Consider the following 22,696-nt stretch of genomic DNA (forward strand, 5'->3'; position numbering starts at 1 on the left):
AAGTACTTATTAAATCATATGTTCTGAAAGTGACATAATACAAATTTTTACGCAGTAAAAAAATTTTAAATGATAAAATAAGTAGTTTATTAATTGTTTGAGTATTTAATTATTAATAATGTTAGTTTATTCACCTACTTGTTCGGTTTCTATAAATAAGTTAAGTTTTTGCTTGCAAAGATTAAACGTGAACATAAAACAATGTCGCTACAAACATCGGACATTGAAGGTAATTCATTTTTAAAAAATTATAATAAAAATTATTTAAATATTAAACAAGAGAAAAATAAAAAAAAAACTAGCGATTTTATTTAAATAACGCCAGTGGGATTAAAAAACAATAAAATTTATAGAATATTTAAAATTTAAATGCACTTTAATATTTCTTCTTTGTCGACCGTTTTTTTAAATTTGAAATAAAATAAATAAAAAATCTGATTAAATTAATTAGAAATCATATGAAACACTTGGATTAAGGGAAGATTGTGAAGATGAAGATTTGAGGTTAGCGTTTGTTCATTTAGCGAAACAATACCATCCAGACAGCGGGTCATCAGCGGCTGATTCGATGAAATTTTCTGAAGTAAGTTATTTTTATTAATGAATAAATTATTAATAAATCGAGAAGAAATTCCTTTTAATTAATTGAATTTGTTACAGATTGAAAGTGCATACAGATTGATTCAACGCGAAAGAAGTTCTTGCAAAGAGGACAATGACTCATTGCCGGAAGTCGAAGAATTTGATATCAAAGTAATTAGCATTAATAAATCATTTATTTTTTATATTAATACTTTTGATGAAAATTTTAGCATACAGCACCTCAACATCGGCATTTTTTGGCCTACGACACTGGCATAGGCACGCCGTCAGAAAGACAAAGAAGACATACTAAAGAAAGAGCGCAAAAAGCCGTCGACAATGTAATGGAGCACAGATTGCAGAAAATACAAGCTGCTGAGAGAAATACTCTGGTAGGAATGGACAAGAGTCGTGCTGGAGATATTAAAACGCGTTTTGGTATTGATAGATTGGTTGAAGACTTGATTCAGGAGTCTATGAACAAAGGAGAGTTTAAAGACCTGCCTGGTATGGGAAAACCGCTGAAAGATCGAGCTAGCGCACAAAATCCTTATGTTGATTTTGTCACTCATAAATTGAACGAGGTAGTTATTTACCTAAAAATTTTGTTAATATGATTAGTAAGTCGGCATGTTACAGTTAAAGCTTATTTATACTAAATGTATAAAAAAAAGTGTGTGTAGTTATTGACATGCGCCAGAAGTTATACTTCTTTGGCATAAGAAAAATAATTTTAAAGAAAAAAAAAATGCAAAAATGATAAAAACAATCAAAAAGATTTTATTATCGTAAAAATTTAGATATACCGTATAAATATAAAATCTTTAATTATCATATTAATGCAATTCAATTTTATATAAGAGTTTTCTGAATCAATTAATTTTGGAGTTGCAAAGTATCAATAGTTTACAATTGATAATTATAAAATATTTTAATTATTTATTTAAAATACATGTTCCTTATGAAATAGTTCATTATTTATTATTTAATCTTTTAAATTATTATTTTTTCAAAAATAATAAATATTTTAATATTTATTACGTTAAGGATGACTTTAAAATAATGTCCAAAAATTAAAAAAAAAAAAAAAAAAAAAAAAGAATGAAATAATTTATTACATACTATTTTCACGTCATGCATTTAATTTTTTAATAATCAAAATTATAATACAATGTATCTGGATAACATTCCTTAATTAAAAGTTGCAAAAAACGAAAAAAATTTTTTTGAAAATTCAAAAATTCATATTTTTGAAAAAAAAAAAAAAAAAAAACACTCTTCTAAAAATTTCAGGATCTTTTAAGATCAGTACTAGGTATTTAACACAAAAAAATTGAGCCAAAATTTTAACTACGAACTTCATTTTTAACGATTTTCAAAAATTCAAAATTTAACAAATTTGGCATTTTTCAAAATTTTTTTTCCAGAATATCTTTTTTTTTAAGAGCCCTAAGTGTCCCCTTTTAAACAAACAAAATTTTGAAATTTTGAATTTGCATATCTTTTGAAAAAAAAATTTTTATAACCAAACCAAAGCAAAAATTTCTGTTTTTTATTATTTTGTTTTTTGTATTTTATTTTAATTAATTTTATTATGAAGATAAGATTATGCGGCGTGCACTTTTGGATTTTCCAAACTGTTCTCTTAATTATAAAGATGATATATATAAATATTTTTTTTTAGATATTAATCGACAATGGATTCACCCCAGAATGGATACAGCTGTCAAAAGAAATACGAGAAGAAACGAAAGAATTAGAAAATGACTTGACGGCAGTACGAAATGAGTTGGGCCCTGCACCTCTGTCATTTGACGAGGATAAATTATGGCAAAACGCATTAAAAAACTCTCAAGAAACTGTAAAAAATATAAACAAAAAAATTAATACATACAATTTACTTGTGCCTATTCTTCAGAAACAAATGTTGTTAATTGACTTGAACAGTATTGCTGAAAAAGTTATTAAAAAGCCACCTTCTCCTTTTCAAAATAAAAAATCTAGAGATAATATGACAGTTGATAATAATTCAATGTCTACTGGGATGTTAGATTTACTTTCTTGGGTATTTGATTGTAAAAAAACTTGAATTAAGATAGTTCACTCATAAACGAAATAAGGTACATACGCTGTTAAAATTAAAAAAAAATCGACCGGATCAAACTTGAGATAATTGTAATTAAAAATGAAATTTTTGCAGAAGTGATGCGGCGAGAGAATGAAAAATCACAAATTTTATTATCTTTTGGCATGAAAGGGATTTTACGATCGTTTTAAAAAAATTGATATTTGTAAAAATGATCCTAAAAAATTCCCAAGCTTCTGATTGTGTAATTTTTTATGAAATAAAAAATTAAGTAAGCAGATATTTGATCATTTTTATAATTTTTTTTATTGAAAAATTTATTAAAATAAAAAAATTCACATTTAGAAAATTTAAGAAGCAATAAATGCAATTTAAAAATTTTTTTATAGTTTTATCAATGAAAAAATTAAAAGAATTATTAAAAGTCTGCTAATTTTAATAAATTATCAATTAACTAGCTAGATAAATAAAAGTAATCATTAGTAAAAACGAATAAGAGATAGTCCGTGAGAAAGGCAGCACTAGAGAATGAAAAATATAGCTATTTTAATATGTCGTGAGTGAACTATTACAATTAATTTTTTTTTTTTTATTCTACATAATTGTCTAATGTGATAACATTCAAATATTTTGAAATTTCCCGCTTTTGTTAAAACATAGTAATATTTAAAAATTATAACATTTGAATATTTAAAAATTTCCCATTTTTCTTCAAACATTATAATTTCATGATAATTATTCATGTTTTTAAATTTTATGATAACTATTTCTTAAAATAAAAAGCGAGAAAAATAATCACGCGTTCTTTATTGTTTTTTGGATATATTTTCTTTTGTAACTTTAAAAAATTGTACAGTTGAGTTTTTACGCCGCTAGTACCACAGAAAGTTTTTTTTTTCACATTTTTAAACTACGAATATGTTCCTTTGTAAACTGGCCGAAAAAAAGTTATACGCCCTTTTACCTTTAGATCACCAAAATTTCGAATTCATAAAAGTAAAAGGGCGTATAATTATAGAAATACGTCCTTTTACTTTTAAAATTTTTTTTTTTCAATTTCAAGTGTAGAATGTGTCTACTCCTTGATTGGCAATAAAAAAACACATGCGCTCTTTTACTTTTGCAAAGGTAAAAGGGCACATAAATTGTTACAAGCCTTTTTACCTTTAAGCACGCAATGTACTTGTATGCCAAGTTTCATCAAATTCTGAAAAGTAATTTTTTTTTATAAAACTACCTTAAGAAAGTGATAAAATGACTTTAATTATTTTCATTTATACAAAGTTATTAATAAAAAAAACAACATAAGAAAATATAAAATCAAAACTATGGAAATTTTTAAGAAAAAAGATTCCAATTAATGGTTCCAATAAATTTTGCCATTAGCATCCAATCCAATACGACCTGTCGCAAGGTATTGCAATGCCTTGGGATAAATTCTATGTTCAGCGACTTTGACTCTTTCTTGAAGAGTTTGAACCGTGTCATCCGGTAAAACAGGTACTGCTTCCTGTTCGATTATTGCTCCCGAATCAATTTCAACCTAAAAAAAAAAAAAAAATATATTAGTCCCGATAAGTCTTTCCAAGACACAAAGTTTCACCTCAAATAAATAATAGTTTAAAAAAATTAAAAAATACGCTTTTTATAGAAAACCGAACTAAAAAAATAGAAAATAAGTTTTAATAAATTTAAATTAATAATAGTGTTAAAAATTTCAATAAATGTAATTAATAATAGTGTAAATAAAAAAAAAATGTATTTTATTTTTAAAAAAGCGTGGGATGTATGGGTCAATAGATATAAATATTAGTAGGGTATCAGGGGGAGCTGGCTCCATCGGTAAAGCAGATGTGTGGGTTCGTGTCCATACTAAGTACCATTTGTCGACATGTGCGATCTGTTTTACCGATAGTTTGCGGATATGGTCGAGGTTTTGCAGGTGGCGCTGGTGGTGAATTCCGCTGCCATCTTACTGTCCGCCATTTTTAAAATTTATCCACCATTGTGAATTCGCTATCCGTCATCTGGTGGCTGCTATCCGTCATCTGGTGGCTGCTATCCGCCATCTGGTGGCTGCTATCCGCCATCTGGTGGTTGCTATCTACCATCTGATGGCTGCTATCCGTCATTTTGATTTGTGAATCCGCCATTTTGAATCTGATTTCCGTCATTTTGAATTCAAGTTCAACATTTTGAGGTTAGAAAAAAGCATCCTCAACTATTAACCCGCCTTCGGCTCGGCCATAACAGATCAATAGTTCAGGATTACGCATTTGTAGTATGATATATCCATGTTCTATATATTTAAAATGAAGTTATGATAACTGCTTGCGCGAAGGATTTTACGCAGCGCCATCTGGTGGCAGCTTGCATTACTTCTAACTGCGTAGTAGATGACATCATCAGACAGGTTTGAACCTGTTCAAGGTCGCGTAACTGCGCAGTTTTCTTTGTTCTATTTCTAACTGCATAGTTGATGACTCATTCTGTTCCAGAATTTTCTAACTGCGTAGTAGATGACGTCATCAAACAGGTTTAGACTTGTTTTTGTGAAAATGGTGGGGGAAATTTCTATGAATCAGATGACTCATTCTGTTCTAGAATTTTTTAACTGCGTAGTAGATGACGTCATCAGACAGGTCTGAACCTGTTCAAAGTCATGGTAACTGCGTAGTTTTCTTTGTTCTATTCCTAACTGCGCAGTAGATGACTCATTATGTTCTAGAATATTCTTACTGCGCAGTAGATGACGTTATAAAACCGGTTTTTAGGTAGAGGAGTGGGGGTAACTGCGCAGTAGATGACTCATTCTGTTCTAGAATTTTCTTACTGCGCAGTAGATGACGTCATCAAACAGGTTTTTAGGTAGAGGAGTGGGGGTAACTGCGCAGTATTTTCTGCCTATATAAGCAGCTCGCCGAGAGCGTACTTCACAAAAACGAAGTACATCTCTCATGATTAAACAGTATTCAGTGTTATATAAAATATAGTGAAGTTCAGTGTTGTGAAGTACGCGAGTATAGTCCAGTGTGCAAAAACTATTGTGTAGTGTACATAACCTATAAACAGTCACATAACCTTTAAAAGTGTACATAACCTATAAACAGTCTACATAACCTATAAACAGTCTACATAACCTATAAACAGTGTATATAACCTACAAACAGTGTATATAACCTATAAAAGTGTACATAACCTATAAACAGTGTATATAACCTATAAACAGTGTGCATAACCTTCAATATTGTGTAAACAGACAGTAGTGAAGTGTGCGTCTTCCCAAGATGGCTCAACCTAACTTCATTGAGGCTCTCAAAAACTTGGTGGACACTATTGCTGTCTCATATGCTGATCTGTTGGGAGAGCAGCTCACTGATAATCATCGTCAAAGGTGTTTAAGGGTGTGCAATGAAACTATCCAGTACTTCAACACTATATTACTCGATCCTGGAACATCAATTCAAGTGAGACGAAGTGTTCAAGCACACATCAACCAACTCAACTGGTTTACCGATCAGTTCTCCAGACTCGGTAACCAAGTTGTTGGTGGAGATCTCAACCAAGGAGTCAAATGGAAGGACTTGGAGAATGCTTTCGCTGGTAACATCCAGACTGGATGTGTTATCAACCAGCATCATTTCTCCAGGCCTCACGGGACATCGTCATCAACAGGTGCAGAGTGTCTTGAGAGATCTGGCAGGGTTGAAAGTGAATGTTGAACTCTTTTGCACATTCCGGAAACAAGAAGATGTAGAAGAGCGAAAGTCTTTCATCACCAAAAGCCGCGAGATTCTCCCTGCCACATCTCTTCAGGATTGGTTTAGTCAACATGTCTATGACAAATTACTTCAAAGAATTGAAGATTTTGAGCATGAGGGTTCTGGATGGAGTCTGCTTGGACCGAACAGCTTGATGGTGACTATGTCAAGATTCGCACCAACCCAAGTTGGAAACTCCACCTTCATCAGATTACCGCAGGATATTATCAGGAAGCATGCGGTTACGAACATCCAGAACAATGATGAATTCTGCTTCCTGTGGTGTGTCAACGCTGCCTTGCATCCACCAGTATTGGTTCCAGCTGTCCCTTCAAGTTATCGTCACTTCAGCGTCAGATTGAACTATGAAGGTATTCAATTTCCAATTAAACTTAATGATGTGCCGAAATTTGAAAAAATGAATAACCTTAGCATTAATGTATATGGTATAGAGTCAGAATTCACGGGTAAAAAGTCTGAAAAAAGCACTATTATCCCATTATATTTAAGCAACTTCGAGTCAGAAATACCGACAATACATTTATTAATGATTAAAAAAAGTGTAAATTATACCGATAATTTAGATAATATTGAGTCAGTCTATCACTTTGCATGGATACATAATCTTTCTGCATTAATTAGAAGTCAAATATCTCTAGGTAAACATAAATTGTACTTTTGTATTCGTTGTTTGAATCATTTCAAATTAGAAAAATGTTATTTAGAGCACCGAGTAGACTGTTTTAAATCTAACAAAGTCCGCATGGAATTTCCCAGTGAAAAAAATAAAATTTTGAAATTCAAAGATTTTAAGTCTAAAGATACTGTGCCGTTTGTAGTTTACGCGGATCTAGAATGCACACTCGAACCCCCGGGAGATGATGAAAAGACAATTAATAAACATGTTCCACACAGTATTGCTTACTATGTACATTGCAGCTATGATAACACACTCTCCAAATTTGAATTAAACCGTTCTCCTGATTGCATTAACTGGTTTGTTAAACAATTAGGGTCATTAGCTCTGAACTTTGAAAAAATTCTAAAGAATCCTATTAAAATGAAACCATTAACGAAAGAGCAACAAAATAGACACAACCAGGCAACTATGTGTCACATCCGTGAAAAACCAATCACTTCTGCTTCAGATAAAGTTTATGATCATTGTCACTTCACAGGTAATTACAGAGATGCTGCACATAAATCATGTAACGTTAATTATCAAAAATCTACCATTATCCCAGTTGTCTTTCATAATTTATCCGGCTACGACTCACACTTCATAATTAAGTCCTTAGCTACAGTATTTGAGGGTGAAATTTCATTATTACCAATCAATAAAGAGCGTTACATTTCTTTCACAAAATCAGTTAAAAATACTTCAGTCTCTTTAAGGTTTATTGACTCTTTTAGATTCATGGCCTCCAGTTTAGAGAAATTAGCTTCATACCTTGATGACAAAGACAAACAGATTACGCGACTACACTACCCTGACCCTGACAAATTTAAACTAGCAATACGTAAGGGTGTATTCCCATATGAGTACATTGACAGTATTGACAGACTAGACGAGACACAGTTACCTAACCAGGAATCATTTTATTCAAAATTAACAAACTCAACTATTTCTGATGATGACTATGCTTTTGCTCAAGTAGTTTGGAGTGAATTTAAAATCAACACGCTGGGAGAGTACTCAGACTTGTATTTGAAGACTGACGTACTTCTCTTGGCTGATGTCTTTGAAAACTTTAGACTTAGTTGTTTCAAGACGTACAATCTCGATGCACTTCATTTCTATACTGCTCCCGGTCTATCAAACGCTGCAATGTTAAAGCATACTGAAGTAGAACTTGAACTGTTAACTGATCCTGAGATGCTTCTTTTCATTGAGAAGGGTGTTCGCGGTGGGGTATCGATGTGTGCTAATAGACACGCTGAAGCTAACAACCGGTACATGGGTAAAGATTTTGATTCTAACAACCCCGAAACATACCTGATGTACGATGATGTAAATAATTTGTATGGCGCAGCGATGAGTATGTCTTTACCCAAGGGTAAATTTGAATGGGTTGAAAATGTAGACAATATAGATCAGTTTTTCAATAATGATGAGAGTGTAGGCTACATCCTTGAAGTAGATCTACACTATCCTGAGAAATTACATGATCTACACAAAGATCTACCTTTATGCCCGGAACATTTTGTACCACCTGGTAGCAAACAACAAAAACTCACGACAACTCTGTATGATAAGTCTAATTATGTAATACATTATAAGAATTTAAAGCAATATTTAGATTTAGGTTTAGTTCTTAAGAAAATACATCGAGTCTTGAAATTTGAGCAATCAGACTGGCTCAAATCATATATCGATAAAAATACTGAATGTCGAAAGCTTGCAAAAAATGAGTTCGAAAAGAACTTTTATAAATTGATGAATAATGCGGTTTTTGGAAAGACGATGGAGAATGTTAGAAAATATAAGGATGTATACTTGAGAACAAAGTGGCAAGGTCGATACAATGTATCAGATTTAGTATGTAGACCAAACTTCCACAGCCTTACAATTTTTGATGAGGATATGGTTATAGTTGAATTAAAACAAGTAAGAGTTTGCTTCAACAAGCCGATCTATGTAGGGTTTAGTATATTAGATTTATCCAAAACTTATATCTATGACTTTCATTACAATTATGTTATGAAAAATTATGAAAAAGATTCAAAACTATTGTACACTGACACTGACAGTTTAATTTACCAATTCAATGTACCCAACATCTATGAAGACATCAAACGTGATATCTCAAGGTTTGATACTTCCGATTACCCACCTAACAACGTCTTCAACATGCCCCTTGTTAACAAAAAGGTTCTGGGACTCATGAAGGATGAGAACAATGGAAAAATCATGTCCGAGTTCGTGGGTCTCAGAGCCAAATTGTATGCCTTAGAAATCCATGATCCTAAGAAGGAAAAGGATAGAATCAAGAAAAGGGCAAAGGGTATCGGAGGATCAGCCTTGAAGACCATCATGTTTGATGACTTCAAAAGATGTCTTTTTGAAAATGTGCTGTTGAAGAAAGAGCAGTATATGATAAAAAGCAAAAAACATCAAGTGCACACAGTAAAACAGGAGAAACTTGCTCTCAGTTGGGCTGATGACAAACGTCAACTCATTGAGGCAAGCACTGATACTGTGCCTTGGGGTTATAAAGGCTCACTAGTTTTTAAGAAAAGAAAGATTGTAGATGATGAAAATAATAATAAGAGACAAAAGTTTTGTAATAGTAAAAATAATGTAAATATATTTTTAAGGATTTATGTATTAAGGTTTTGTAAATAAAAACAATGTAAATATAATTTGTGTTTTATATATCTGATTTATTGATCCAACTATTATGTTTAGTATCAAAGCCTAACCATTTAACATAGTATTTATTTCCACGTTTTCTAATTACTTTTTCAACAAGATATACATCTGGATATTTGACTTTGCTGAGTTCTTCGTTGTAAAATCCGCCTTCAATTGGTTGATCCTGATAGTCCACGAGCTTGTACGTCGTTGGATTCGTATTCTGCACCGATTTGATTGTGAAGATTTCTGTTGTCCAGTTTGGCGTGTATCCTTTGTCAAAAACATGCTTGTACTTGCTGATTCGGACTTTGTCTCCAACTTTGAACTTCTGCTTCGATTTGGTTTTCAGTGGTTGATATATATTTTCCAATAGTTGTTTCTCCTGAGCAGCGGTAACATCAATAGGTTTCATTGTGATGGTACTATGTTTGGTGTTGTTGTATGTATTTACCAAGTCATCAAGTACATCAGTCCACTTGTAGCTGCTGCGAGCTGTAAACTCTCGCCACATTTTAGTCTTGAGTGTTCTATTGAAACGTTCACATATGGATGCTTTGAGATTGCTGAATGTTGAATACAGATTTATCTTGTGCTGCTTCATCAGATCTTTGAATTCTTTGTTGTAAAACTCTTTATCCTGATCAACATGGAGATTCTTAGGAACACGACCTTGCTGGAGTACAGACTTCATAGCACTAGTGACATCTCCACCACTTTTTGATTTAATTGGAACTGCCCAGGCATATTTAGAAAATATGTCTATGATTGTAAGCAGATACTTGTATCCTTTATTGACTGTTGCATATGGAATCATCTCAACCAAGTCGGCTTGCTAAGTCTCATCGAGACCTCGGATATCAACATGACAACATTTATAGTTCCTGCGAGCTGGTTTGTGAAGCTCTTCAGCTATCACCACCTTTTTCTCTTCCATTGAAATTATTAACGAGATATTTGATATTATTTTGATGAGAGGAAAGTACTGCTTTAACTTCCTCAATAGCTGTCTGCAAATTTCTCACAGCAGCTTTCAGTATTACTATTTCAGAGTGTAAATGTGAAATAATCTCTTTCTGTTCACTGTCTATACTTTTATTCAGTTCAGACATCTGTCTCATTACAAACTGCAGTGTCGCCGCATCATGTTCATTTGAAGGATTACCGAGATTGCACAACCTTTTATTCTCAATGTTATAGTTTCCATCAGAAGTTACATTGAAACCTCTACTAGCAGGGCCTCGTTGACCTAAGTTATTGTCCAGTGGACGTCCAAATATATCGATGCTCATGGTTATGAACACTTTGACTGTCAGCGTGCGAATGATTTAATTTTTCAGAAGCTTTTAATATATAACTCCAGCCTCCCTAAGCTCTTTAATAATTGATATGATTTCATTCGTGTGACTTGGATTTCCAGCAGCTTGAGATGCCATAAGTAGTCGCAAACGATCAACTAGTTCATTTGGATCATCCCAGTAAACATAGTCCATTGGTAATCTCTGTTTTCTTGCAATCATATATTTTGGTAACCCTCTACTGAACTTGGTGATAAAATCAGCAATGTATTTATTGAACTTGATTGTTGTATCTTCATAAATAGTACGATTTGGGTCATAATTTTTCCTATGAGCGTTGGTATGTTGAATTATGTCCAAGTACTTTTTCTTATCATCTGGGGTGATGAGTGCATCCTCTGGTGATTTTCTAAATAATAATTCCAACAACCCAGGAGTTATTGGATAATTTTTTTCTTTGACAGTTATTGTATCATTTGCAAATGAAATAGGTGAATCACCCATATGCATTTCACCACGTTTTCTGCGTACACCATATCTCATATCATTATCTTTATGTTTTTACTTAAACGTTGTAGATAATTAGTGAGAAGAGGATTTCTACGAGCTGGAGTACTTGTTGATGGTGGTGGCTGAGTAATAGCAAGTGCTGTATTATCAAATGAACTTTCATCATCTGTTATTAAACTGTTGTATACTTCTGGATCATCATACAAAGATTTTTCAACCTCTTGTTTTTAAACCTGTGGTTTTTCTTCTTTTTTAATATTTTCCCCTTTCAACTTTGAAGATTCAACTATACTCTGGAGTGGTGTCACAATAGGCTTGAATATTTCCTCCATAGCTTTCTCAGCTGTATCTTTACCCAACTTCAACATCTTGTGCTTCCGTCGGATGGCATCACTGGCTTGAGATATCTGATACAGAATATCTTTTTGCTTTGATATTTCTTCAGGCTTCATGTTGACAGGTTAACGTCTACAGCATGTATGACTATCACACTCTAAAGTACCTCAATTTATACTAATGAAGCAGTCGAATCCTTTGCGATACCTACCACTGTTCAATTCACTGTCTTTATCTATTACCACAAACCCATATTTATTCCAACATGCCGAGCATAAATCTCTGAATGAGTTGTACGACATGTCTGTATTGACATGATCATTATAAATATGCTTCAGATTCATTTCATCTCTCATAAGATAAAAATAAATTTTTGTTGTCTAGCTTGCGTTATACCATGGCGGAAATCTTAGATATAAAAAAATCGATTATTTTCGATGAATCTATCGCACACTGTGAAGCTCATTCACACTTGCCATATGCATCATCAACATTCAACAACAGTGATGAAATCAGGATTGCTGTTCAACATCAAGATCTGTGCTTGCTCCCAAGCAAGAGCACATTACATTTTTATGGAAGAATGAGGAAAGCTGATGGTACTGCTGTAAGTGCTACTACGAAGATGGTCAACATGGCTGTTTGTCATATGTTTGAAGAGATACGTTATGAGCTCAATGGTGTAGAAATCGATAGATGTAAGAATGTTGGTATCACCAGTGTTATGAAAGGATACGCTTCTCTGAGCCCGGGACAACAAAATATTCTGGAAAATGCTGGTTGGATTGTTAATGAAGATGACAACAAGCTGACTGATAATAGCGGTTACTTTGATGTCTCAGTACCGCTGAGTTTCATTCTTGGATTTGCTGAAGATTATCAACGAATTATCGTGAATGCCAAGCATGAATTGATACTGATCAGATCAAATACTGATCAAAATGCTTATGTTGTTACCGTTGAGAATGAAAATGTGTCAATTACGATTCAAAAAATTGAGTGGATTGTACCGTATATAACAATGTCTGACAAGCAAAAAATCGAGGTGTTGAATTACATAACCTCCGATCCAGCTATCCCAATCAGTTTCCGGACTTGGGAATTGTATGAGTATCCACTGCTACCAGCTACCAACAAGCATATTTGGATAATCAAAACAACAAATCAGCTTGAGAAACCTCGTTTTGTTATCCTTGGATTCCAAACAGCAAGAAAGAATCAACCGGATCAAAATGCAAGCGAGTTTGACCACTGCAATATTAGAGACATTAAGCTGTTCTTGGACTCTCAGAGTTATCCATATTGAAATTTGAACCTCAACATTGTGCATAATCAGTATGCTTTGATGTATGATATGTACACAAATTTTCAAAGTGCTTACTATGGAAAAGAAGCTGAACCGCTATTGGCTAAAAAAAATTTTCTGAATAAAGCACCTCTGTATATAATTGACTGTTCCAAGCAGAACGAGTCAATCAAGTCTGGACCTGTGGATATACGTCTGGAGTTTGAATCGTCAGCACAGTTTCCAAATCAAACTGCTGCTTACTGCTTGATAATTCACGATCGAATAATTGAGTACAATCCCATCAGCAGCACTGTGAGAAAACTTACTTAACGGTGCAGTTTGATCCCAAACCCACCATACATTACATGTATGTATGGGACTTTGCATCCAGACAAGCGAGGAAAGGATCATGGGAACAAGCAGCAAGAGACGGAGAACGATTTCACCGACGAATACAACAAATAAATGAAATTATTGATCCTGTACTAATCAATAAACTTAATGTAATTAAAAATAGTAAATAAACATGATGTAATTAAAAATAGTAAATAAAGAAAAACTTTTTTATAATTTTGGGTTTTTAATTATAAACCTTACTATAATAAATACGAAATATATTAGTAACATTACATAGATTTAAACTTTTTCATTAATTGCACAGTTGGTATAGATGGTGTGTAAATGAATTTAAATTTATTGTATGATGTACCGATGTCATACAAATAAATCTTTTCACCATTATTGATAATATTCTTCATCTTTGCAAGTAGATGCGGCTTATTCAAAAACTTCTGGTTGCATGCAGCAGGGAGAAACGTTGAACAAGTGCTGTCCAAGCATATTTCAACGTTGAATCCAAATTGTGTTCTAACTATTCTGATGTTTGTGATCTCATAATTATGCCCAGTTTCCAACAAGCGTAATCTGTTTGTCTTTGTCATCAAGGTATGAAGCTAATTTCTCTAAACTGGAGGCCATGAATCTAAAAGAGTCAATAAACCTTAAAGAGACTGAAGTATTTTTAACTGATTTTGTGAAAGAAATGTAACGCTCTTTATTGATTGGTAATAATGAAATTTCACCCTCAAATACTGTAGCTAAGGACTTAATTATGAAGTGTGAGTCGTAGCCGGATAAATTATGAAAGACAACTGGGATAATGGTAGATTTTTGATAATTAACGTTACATGATTTATGTGCAGCATCTCTGTAATTACCTGTGAAGTGACAATGATCATAAACTTTATCTGAAGCAGAAGTGATTGGTTTTTCACGGATGTGACACATAGTTGCCTGGTTGTGTCTATTTTGTTGCTCTTTCGTTAATGGTTTCATTTTAATAGGATTCTTTAGAATTTTTTCAAAGTTCAGAGCTAATGACCCTAATTGTTTAACAAACCAGTTAATGCAATCAGGAGAACGGTTTAATTCAAATTTGGAGAGTGTGTTATCATAGCTGCAATGTACATAGTAAGCAATACTGTGTGGAACATGTTTATTAATTGTCTTTTCATCATCTCCCGGGGGTTCGAGTGTGCATTCTAGATCCGCGTAAACTACAAACGGCACAGTATCTTTAGACTTAAAATCTTTGAATTTCAAAATTTTATTTTTTTCACTGGGAAATTCCATGCGGACTTTGTTAGATTTAAAACAGTCTACTCGGTGCTCTAAATAACATTTTTCTAATTTGAAATGATTCAAACAACGAATACAAAAGTACAATTTATGTTTACCTAGAGATATTTGACTTCTAATTAATGCAGAAAGATTATGTATCCATGCAAAGTGATAGACTGACTCAATATTATCTAAATTATCGGTATAATTTACACTTTTTTTAATCATTAATAAATGTATTGTCGGTATTTCTGACTCGAAGTTGCTTAAATATAATGGGATAATAGTGCTTTTTTCAGACTTTTTACCCGTGAATTCTGACTCTATACCATATACATTAATGCTAAGGTTATTCATTTTTTCAAATTTCGGCACATCATTAAGTTTAATTGGAAATTGAATACCTTCATAGTTCAATCTGACGCTGAAGTGACGATAACTTGAAGGGACAGCTGGAACCAATACTGGTGGATGCAAGGCAGCGTTGACACACCACAGGAAGCAGAATTCATCATTGTTCTGGATGTTCGTAACCGCATGCTTCCTGATAATATCCTGCGGTAATCTGATGAAGGTGGAGTTTCCAACTTGGGTTGGTGCGAATCTTGACATAGTCACCATCAAGCTGTTCGGTCCAAGCAGACTCCATCCAGAACCCTCATGCTCAAAATCTTCAATTCTTTGAAGTAATTTGTCATAGACATGTTGACTAAACCAATCCTGAAGAGATGTGGCAGGGAGAATCTCGCGGCTTTTGGTGATGAAAGACTTTCGCTCTTCTACATCTTCTTGTTTCCGGAATGTGCAAAAGAGTTCAACATTCACTTTCAACCCTGCCAGATCTCTCAAGACACTCTGCACCTGTTGATGACGATGTCCCGTGAGGCCTGGAGAAATGATGCTGGTTGATAACACATCCAGTCTGGATGTTACCAGCGAAAGCATTCTCCAAGTCCTTCCATTTGACTCCTTGGTTGAGATCTCCACCAACAACTTGGTTACCGAGTCTGGAGAACTGATCGGTAAACCAGTTGAGTTGGTTGATGTGTGCTTGAACACTTCGTCTCACTTGAATTGATGTTCCAGGATCGAGTAATATAGTGTTGAAGTACTGGATAGTTTCATTGCACACCCTTAAACACCTTTGACGATGATTATCAGTGAGCTGCTCTCCCAACAGATCAGCATATGAGACAGCAATAGTGTCCACCAAGTTTTTGAGAGCCTCAATGAAGTTAGGTTGAGCCATCTTGGGAAGACGCACACTTCACTACTGTCTGTTTACACAATATTGAAGGTTATGCACACTGTTTATAGGTTATATACACTGTTTATAGGTTATGTACACTTTTATAGGTTATATACACTGTTTGTAGGTTATATACACTGTTTATAGGTTATGTAGACTGTTTATAGGTTATGTACACTTTTAAAGGTTATGTGACTGTTTATAGGTTATGTACACTACACAATAGTTTTTGCACACTGGACTATACTCGCGTACTTCACAACACTGAACTTAACTATATTTTATATAACACTGAATACTGTTTAATCATGAGAGATGTACTTCGTTTTTGTGAAGTACGCTCTCGGCGAGCTGCTTATATAGGCAGAAAATACTGCGCAGTTACCCCCACTCCTCTACCTAAAAACCTGTTTGATGACGTCATCTACTGCGCAGTTAAAAAATTCTAGAACAGAATGAGTCATCTGATTCATAGAAATTTCCCCCACCATTTTCACAAAAACAAGTCTAAACCTGTTTGATGACGTCATCTACTACGCAGTTAGAAATAGAACAAAGAAAACTGCGCAGTTACGCGACCTTGAACAGGTTCAAACCTGTCTGATGATGTCATCTACTACGCAGTTAGAAGTAATGCAAGCTGCCACCAGATGGCGCTGCGTAAAATCCTTCGCGCAAGCAGTTATCATAACTTCATTTTAAATATATAGAACATGGATATATCATACTACAAATGCGTAATCCTGAACTATTGATCTGTTATGGCCGAGCCGAAGGCGGGTTAATAGTTGAGGATGCTTTTTTCTAACCTCAAAATGTTGAACTTGAATTCAAAATGACGGAAATCAGATTCAAAATGGCGGATTCACAAATCAAAATGACGGATAGCAGCCATCAGATGGTAGATAGCAGCCACCAGATGACGGATAGCGAATTCACAATGGTGGATAAATTTTAAAAATGGCGGGAAAATGGCGGACAGTAAGATGGCAGCGGGATTCACCACCAGCGCCACCTGCAAAACCTCGACCATATCCGCAAACTGTCGGTAAAACAGGTCGCTCATATCGACAGATGATACTTAGCATGGGCATGAACCCACAAATCTGTTTTACCGGATGAGCCAGTTCCCCCTGCTACCCTACTATTTTATCGATAGATATGAGTAGAGTGATTATCATTTTTATAATATCTTAAAAAGCACCCCACGCTTTTTTTTAAATAAAATAAATTTTTTTTATTTACACTATTCTTAATTTAAATTTATTAAAACTTATTTTCTATTTTTTTAGTTCGGTTTTCTATAAAAAGTGTTTTTTAGTTTTTTTAAACTATTATTTATTTTCTACTTTTTAGTTTGGTTTATTTATAATAGCTTGTTTTTTTAATTTTAAACTATTATTTGGCAACTAACTTACCAGCATGCACTTTGTTAATATTAGATAAATCGTCTAAAGATAATGGTTGTAAAAATAAAATTTCTGCCTTATCGAATATAGATAAAAATTATATAAATTAACAAAAATCTTATTTTGCAAATTGAAAAATGGAATAATTTTATCAAATTAGTATATTGTCATCGGTCCTCGATAAATCTAAAAAGTTTGAACGAAATCTGGCAGTTTAAAGTGCGTCAAAATCGCGCCCAAAGAAGTCGGTTACAAAGATACAAACATACAAGTGAAGCGAATAAAAAGCGTGTAAAAATACCAACCTCAACAAAGTGAACAGTGCACCCAGTAACTCTGGCGCCCATCTCCAAAACATCTCTATGAGCATTAGCTCCCTTGAAAGCTGGAAGCAGTGAAGGATGTACATTAAGCAAAGTGCCCTTCCACTTTCTAACAAATTTCTCCGACAAAATCCTCATAAAGCCCGCAAGACAAACTATTTCTACTCCGTTAGCGCTCAACTCCAGATCCATAGCTTCATCAAACTCTTCGCGTGTCTTGTAATCCACGTGCTTAATAACGGTGGTGGGAATGCCAGCGCGTTTGGCCCGTTCCAGTCCTTCGACTCCGGGCTTGTTCGACAGAACAAGAACTATTTCTGCGCAGATTCTCTGCGCCGGGTCTCTAGTAGCGTCAATAAGCGCTTGAAGATTAGTCCCGCTGCCAGAAATAAGAACCGCCACCTTCTTGCACGGCGAGACCAGTCTCTGCATCAACATCGGCACATGCCGACGCATTTCGCTTTCAATAGCGCGTGAAAAATTCACCACCATAGTCGGCTTGTCGGTTTTCTTCACCACAGACCCAACAACAACCGGATCTTCAGCTTGCACCAGCTTTAAAACTCTATTCTGATGCTGCTTAGCACAAACAATGACTCCTCCAATTCCGCAGTTGAATGTCCTCAGCATCTCTGGTTCATTTACTCCACCAGCAGTTGCCAACCAGCCAAAAATTTTCGGAATCTTCCACTTCTCAGCATCAAGAACAACTGCAAGTCCAGGCGGCAAAACTCTCGGGACATTTTCCACCAATCCTCCGCCTGTAATATGAGCAAACGCTTTAACAACCTTGGCCTTCAGAGCCTCAACAACATTACGCGTGTAAATTCTTGTCGGTTCCAGCAACTCTTCAGCAAAAGTCCGCATGGAAAACGGCGCAGTATCATGCAAGCAACTTCCATTTAATTTAAGAATTTTTCTCACCAAACTGAACCCGTTGCTGTGAACTCCCGAAGAAGGCAACCCGATAACTACATCACCTTCAGCGATTTCTCCGCTTCTGGGGAGTAAATTTTCCCTCTCAACAGCTCCAACAGCGAATCCAGCTAGGTCATAATCTCCACTAGCATACATATCCGGCATTTCAGCAGTTTCACCGCCGATCAGCGAGCAGCCAGCTCGGTTGCAGCCTTCGACAATGCCACTGACCACTTCAGCGGCTACATTGACATCCAGGTGGCCACAAGCGAAGTAATCAAGGAAGAAAAGCGGCTGAGCTCCATGAGCGAGGACGTCATTGACGCACATGGCTACCAAGTCTATCCCAATTGTTTGATGCTTGCCGGTCTCGATAGCGATTTTCAGCTTAGTCCCGACTCCGTCAGTTCCGCTCACCAGGATAGGATCTACAAACCCGGCTGCGCGAGTGTCAAAAAGCCCTCCGAATCCTCCGATGGACCCCAGCACTCCTGACGTATTAGTTCCTGAAACTAGAGACTTTATTCGGCTTACCAAGGAATCTCCAGCTTCGATATCAACTCCGCTGCTCTTGTAGGACAAAGTCCCGGACTTTAGGATCGACGAAGCGATTCCTTTGTGCGCTATGTCTTTTCGGAACTGCTTGCCGTCGAATGAAATCTCTCTGGCTGCAATGGTTGCTTTTGCCGCTGCGGATTCCAGGGAAGAAGACAGGCAGGCTGTTATCAGGACTCTTCCGCCGTTGGTCACTATTTCGCCGTTGGACAAAGCTGTTCCGCTGTGGAAGACGAAGTGATTTGGACGTGATTCTATGGAACTGATGTTGGTTATCACCTGGCCCTTTGAGGAAGAGACTGGGTAGCCCCGAGACGCCAGAATCACTCCAACCGCGAATTTATCCGCGTGCCAGTTGATGCTCAGAGAAGACAAATTGCCTTGACAGCATGACTTCATTATCAAGAAGAGGTCAGAGTCCAGCAAGGGCATGATTATTTGAGTCTCTGGATCGCCAAATCGACAGTTGAACTCCAAGACTTTCGGCCCGGACTTGGTGAGCATCAGCCCGGCGTACAGCACGCCTACGTATGGAAGTTTGTCATCCTGGAATCCGCGAATCGCCGATTCAAGAACTTTATTTCTAACCACTTCTTGGTCTTCTGGAGTCAGTAAGTGACAGGGGCCGTAAGCACCCATTCCACCGGTATTGGGGCCCAGGTCGCCGTCGAATATTCTTTTGTGGTCTTGAGTAGGTGGCATCATTTTAAAACTTTTCCCGTCGGTGAACGCTAGCATGGAAACTTCTTCTCCTTCGAGCAGCTCTTCAACGACGATTGTCTCTCCTGCTGCGCCGAATTTCTTGTCAACCAGCATCTCGTCAATTGCGAGACATGCTTCCTCTTCAGAGGCAGCTACCACGACTCCCTTACCTGCCGCCAGACCAGTCGCTTTTATCACCAACGCCCGGAATGGCGCGCTTTTTACAAATGATTTAGCTTCTTCAGCCGATGTGAAAGATCGCCATTGTGCCGTGGGAATTTTGTGTCGGTCCATAAACGACTTTGCCCAGTCTTTGTCGGATTCTATCAGCGCTGCTGATTTCTCCGGACCGAAACACATCACTCCTCTGGTTTTTAATTCATCGGAGATTCCGTTTGCTAAGTATTCTTCCGGGCCAACTGTTACCAGGCTTATTGAATTGTTTTTACACCACTCAGATACTTCTTTGTTGTTTTTTACGTTCAGGTTTATCAGAGTCACTTTGCTTATCTTTTCCATACCACAATTTCCAGGCAAGACGTAGATCTTTTCAACCTAAATTAATTGGAAAATGTTGTATTAGATTATTGATGAAAAAATAATATAATCAATCATGAAAATTAAGTTAGCCGACATTTACAAATTTTTGCAAATTTTTTTAATGAGAAAATTATTACAAAAAAAATTTTTTTAAATTCCATTTGTAAAAAAAATTGAGAAATTTTAAGTGCAATTTTTAAAAATATATTTTTGGTCCAATTTAATGAATAAAAAAAAATTTTTAAAATAGAAACTTTAACTAACTTTAGGATTACTTATCAATAATAAAAACAGCAGATGTCGGATGGTCGAAAATGTAGATAGAAATAAATATTTTTTTTTTTTTTTAAATAATTTTTTGGCATTATGTCTTTCACTCAAAACTTTAATTCTAAAAAACAAAAATATTTTAAAATTTAATTTGTAATTCTTCGATCCAAAATTTAAATTTATATATTCAAAAATTTTTAATTTTGATATTCAACTTTTTTTTTTAATTATTCATTTTTTTATGTATTTTAGAAAAAAATATCAAAAAAGATAAAATATAAATTTTATCCAAAAACATGAGCCAAAATTTTTTTTCAGCTTTTGAAAGCAAAAAAGCTATCGAAATTTTTATTTTTTTCTTTCACGACATTTTTTTATCATAAATCCGCCGTAAAAATAAGTAAAATTAAAAAAATTTGAAAATGTTAATTTTTCGTCTAGTTATGGCCCAAAATGGGGACATCTGCTATTATAAATATAAGTTTTACTATCGTTAATAATTACATGAGGAGATTGAGCTAGTTTCCAACAAATAGAATGTTCTCGTCCACCACCGCCAATAACTAAAACTTTTTCGCCAACCATTTCGTTTGTCAAATCTGAAAATAAAAACAAATACTTTAATTTCACTAATTATTAAAATTTTTCCAATAAATTCTAAATCTAAATGATTTTTCTAAATAATTAAATCTAACAATTTGTCATTTGTTCATTAAGACAATATTAACACTTAAATTAGCAATCATTTGACTATTTTTAAATTTTATTTAACAAATCATTTTGTTTCAAATAGTTATTTTTAAAAAATTACATTTTTATATTTTATTTCAAAATTCAATTTTTTTTTTTTATATTTTTTTTTGCATGACATTAAAATTAGCAGATACTTGATAATTTTTTTTTTCTTGAAAAATAAATTAGGTCTAGAAAATTATTTTTAAAAAATTGCATTTATAATTTTTTAGAGATTCTAAAAATAAAATTTTTTTAATAAATTATTCTTGCTATAATTTATTTGTTAGAAAAATTCTAAAAACTATTAAATATCTACTAAATTAATGACATTAAAATTAGCAGTCACTAGATAATTTTTAAATTTTTTTTTAACAAACAATTTTGTTCAAAAAAATTATTTATAAAAAATTGCATTATTAATTATTTTAAATTTCTACAAGTCAATTTTTTTTTGATATTATTTATTTGTAAAAAAAATTCTTAAAAATATTAAGCATCTGCTAAATTATTTTCAACTAAATTAATTTTAATAAACAATTATTATTTACTATTTCTAGTTAGCAGTATAAATTTGATGAATTTTTTAACCTATACAAAAAAAAGTTCACTGTTAAATTACATTACTTACAAGTCAGTAAATTTTTTTAGTAACCCACCCAAATTCCACTAATTTTTTTTTATCAATTAAATTTATAAAAATTAATTTCTTACCTATTTAATCAGCTCTTAAATAAAACACGGCTTAAATAAAAACCGAGTACTTGCGTCTAATGTTTGAATAGCACGTGGTACTTACACACTATATATAAAAACGTGTATATAGTGTCAACAGGTGTTTATAACACTTGAAACTTCAGTAATACTTGCTCGAACTGTAACATGTAATCTGAAAACTAAAACTGAGAATAAAGTATTAATATTTTCAATAAATTTTTAACAATTATCCACAGGGGGTCAGTATATAACTGTATTATCGCTATCACGCTGATAAACTTTGACTTGGACATTTTGAAATTTCATAAGTAGAATAAATATATTATTTGTTTATTCAAATAACTACTATTTATATTTGACGTCATTTGTTATTATTTGCTAGTACTTTATCCTACCCGTGAGATTTAAAATAAATCTTCAATAAAATTAACAGCAAATCCAATTG

The 22,696-nt window shown here is 34.1% G+C and overlaps 3 protein-coding genes across 4 annotated transcripts; 1 reads left to right on the forward strand and 2 right to left on the reverse strand.

Moving 5' to 3' along the window:
- Positions 1–2,950, forward strand: LOC141531691 (dnaJ homolog subfamily C member 28). Its single transcript, XM_074249627.1, has 6 exons — positions 1–229; positions 452–583; positions 661–753; positions 813–1,166; positions 2,267–2,702; positions 2,783–2,950. The coding sequence occupies exons 1-5, from the start codon at positions 119–121 to the stop codon at positions 2,669–2,671; spliced, it is 1,095 nt and encodes a 364-aa protein (XP_074105728.1). The 5' UTR covers positions 1–118; the 3' UTR covers positions 2,672–2,702; positions 2,783–2,950.
- A 520-nt stretch (positions 2,951–3,470) lies between these two features.
- Positions 3,471–22,632, reverse strand: Gart (trifunctional purine biosynthetic protein adenosine-3 Gart). 2 transcript variants are annotated; one of them, XM_074249620.1, is made up of 4 exons: positions 22,249–22,524; positions 21,307–21,401; positions 17,800–20,547; positions 3,471–4,211 (listed from the first exon to the last, which is right to left on the reverse strand). In XM_074249620.1, the coding sequence occupies exons 2-4, from the start codon at positions 21,385–21,387 to the stop codon at positions 4,026–4,028; spliced, it is 3,015 nt and encodes a 1,004-aa protein (XP_074105721.1). In that variant the 5' UTR covers positions 21,388–21,401; positions 22,249–22,524; the 3' UTR covers positions 3,471–4,025. The 2 variants fall into 2 exon arrangements, with proteins under 2 accessions (XP_074105721.1, XP_074105722.1); XM_074249621.1 differs by lacking the exon at positions 3,471–4,211 and having other exon boundaries at positions 18,327–18,578; positions 18,742–20,547; positions 22,249–22,632.
- LOC141531696 (uncharacterized) lies at positions 14,068–17,294 on the reverse strand. Its single transcript, XM_074249632.1, has 2 exons — positions 15,241–17,294; positions 14,068–14,198 (listed from the first exon to the last, which is right to left on the reverse strand). Exons 1-2 carry the CDS (start codon positions 15,779–15,781, stop codon positions 14,179–14,181), a joined length of 561 nt encoding a protein of 186 aa, XP_074105733.1. The 5' UTR covers positions 15,782–17,294; the 3' UTR covers positions 14,068–14,178.
- Positions 22,633–22,696: the final 64 nt, after the last annotated feature.

Source organism: Cotesia typhae, unplaced genomic scaffold, assembly GCF_013202065.1.
Source record: "Cotesia typhae breed Kobodo isofemale line unplaced genomic scaffold, CoteBio_Ctyphae contig_50, whole genome shotgun sequence".
Lineage (NCBI taxonomy): Eukaryota > Metazoa > Arthropoda > Insecta > Hymenoptera > Braconidae > Cotesia > Cotesia typhae.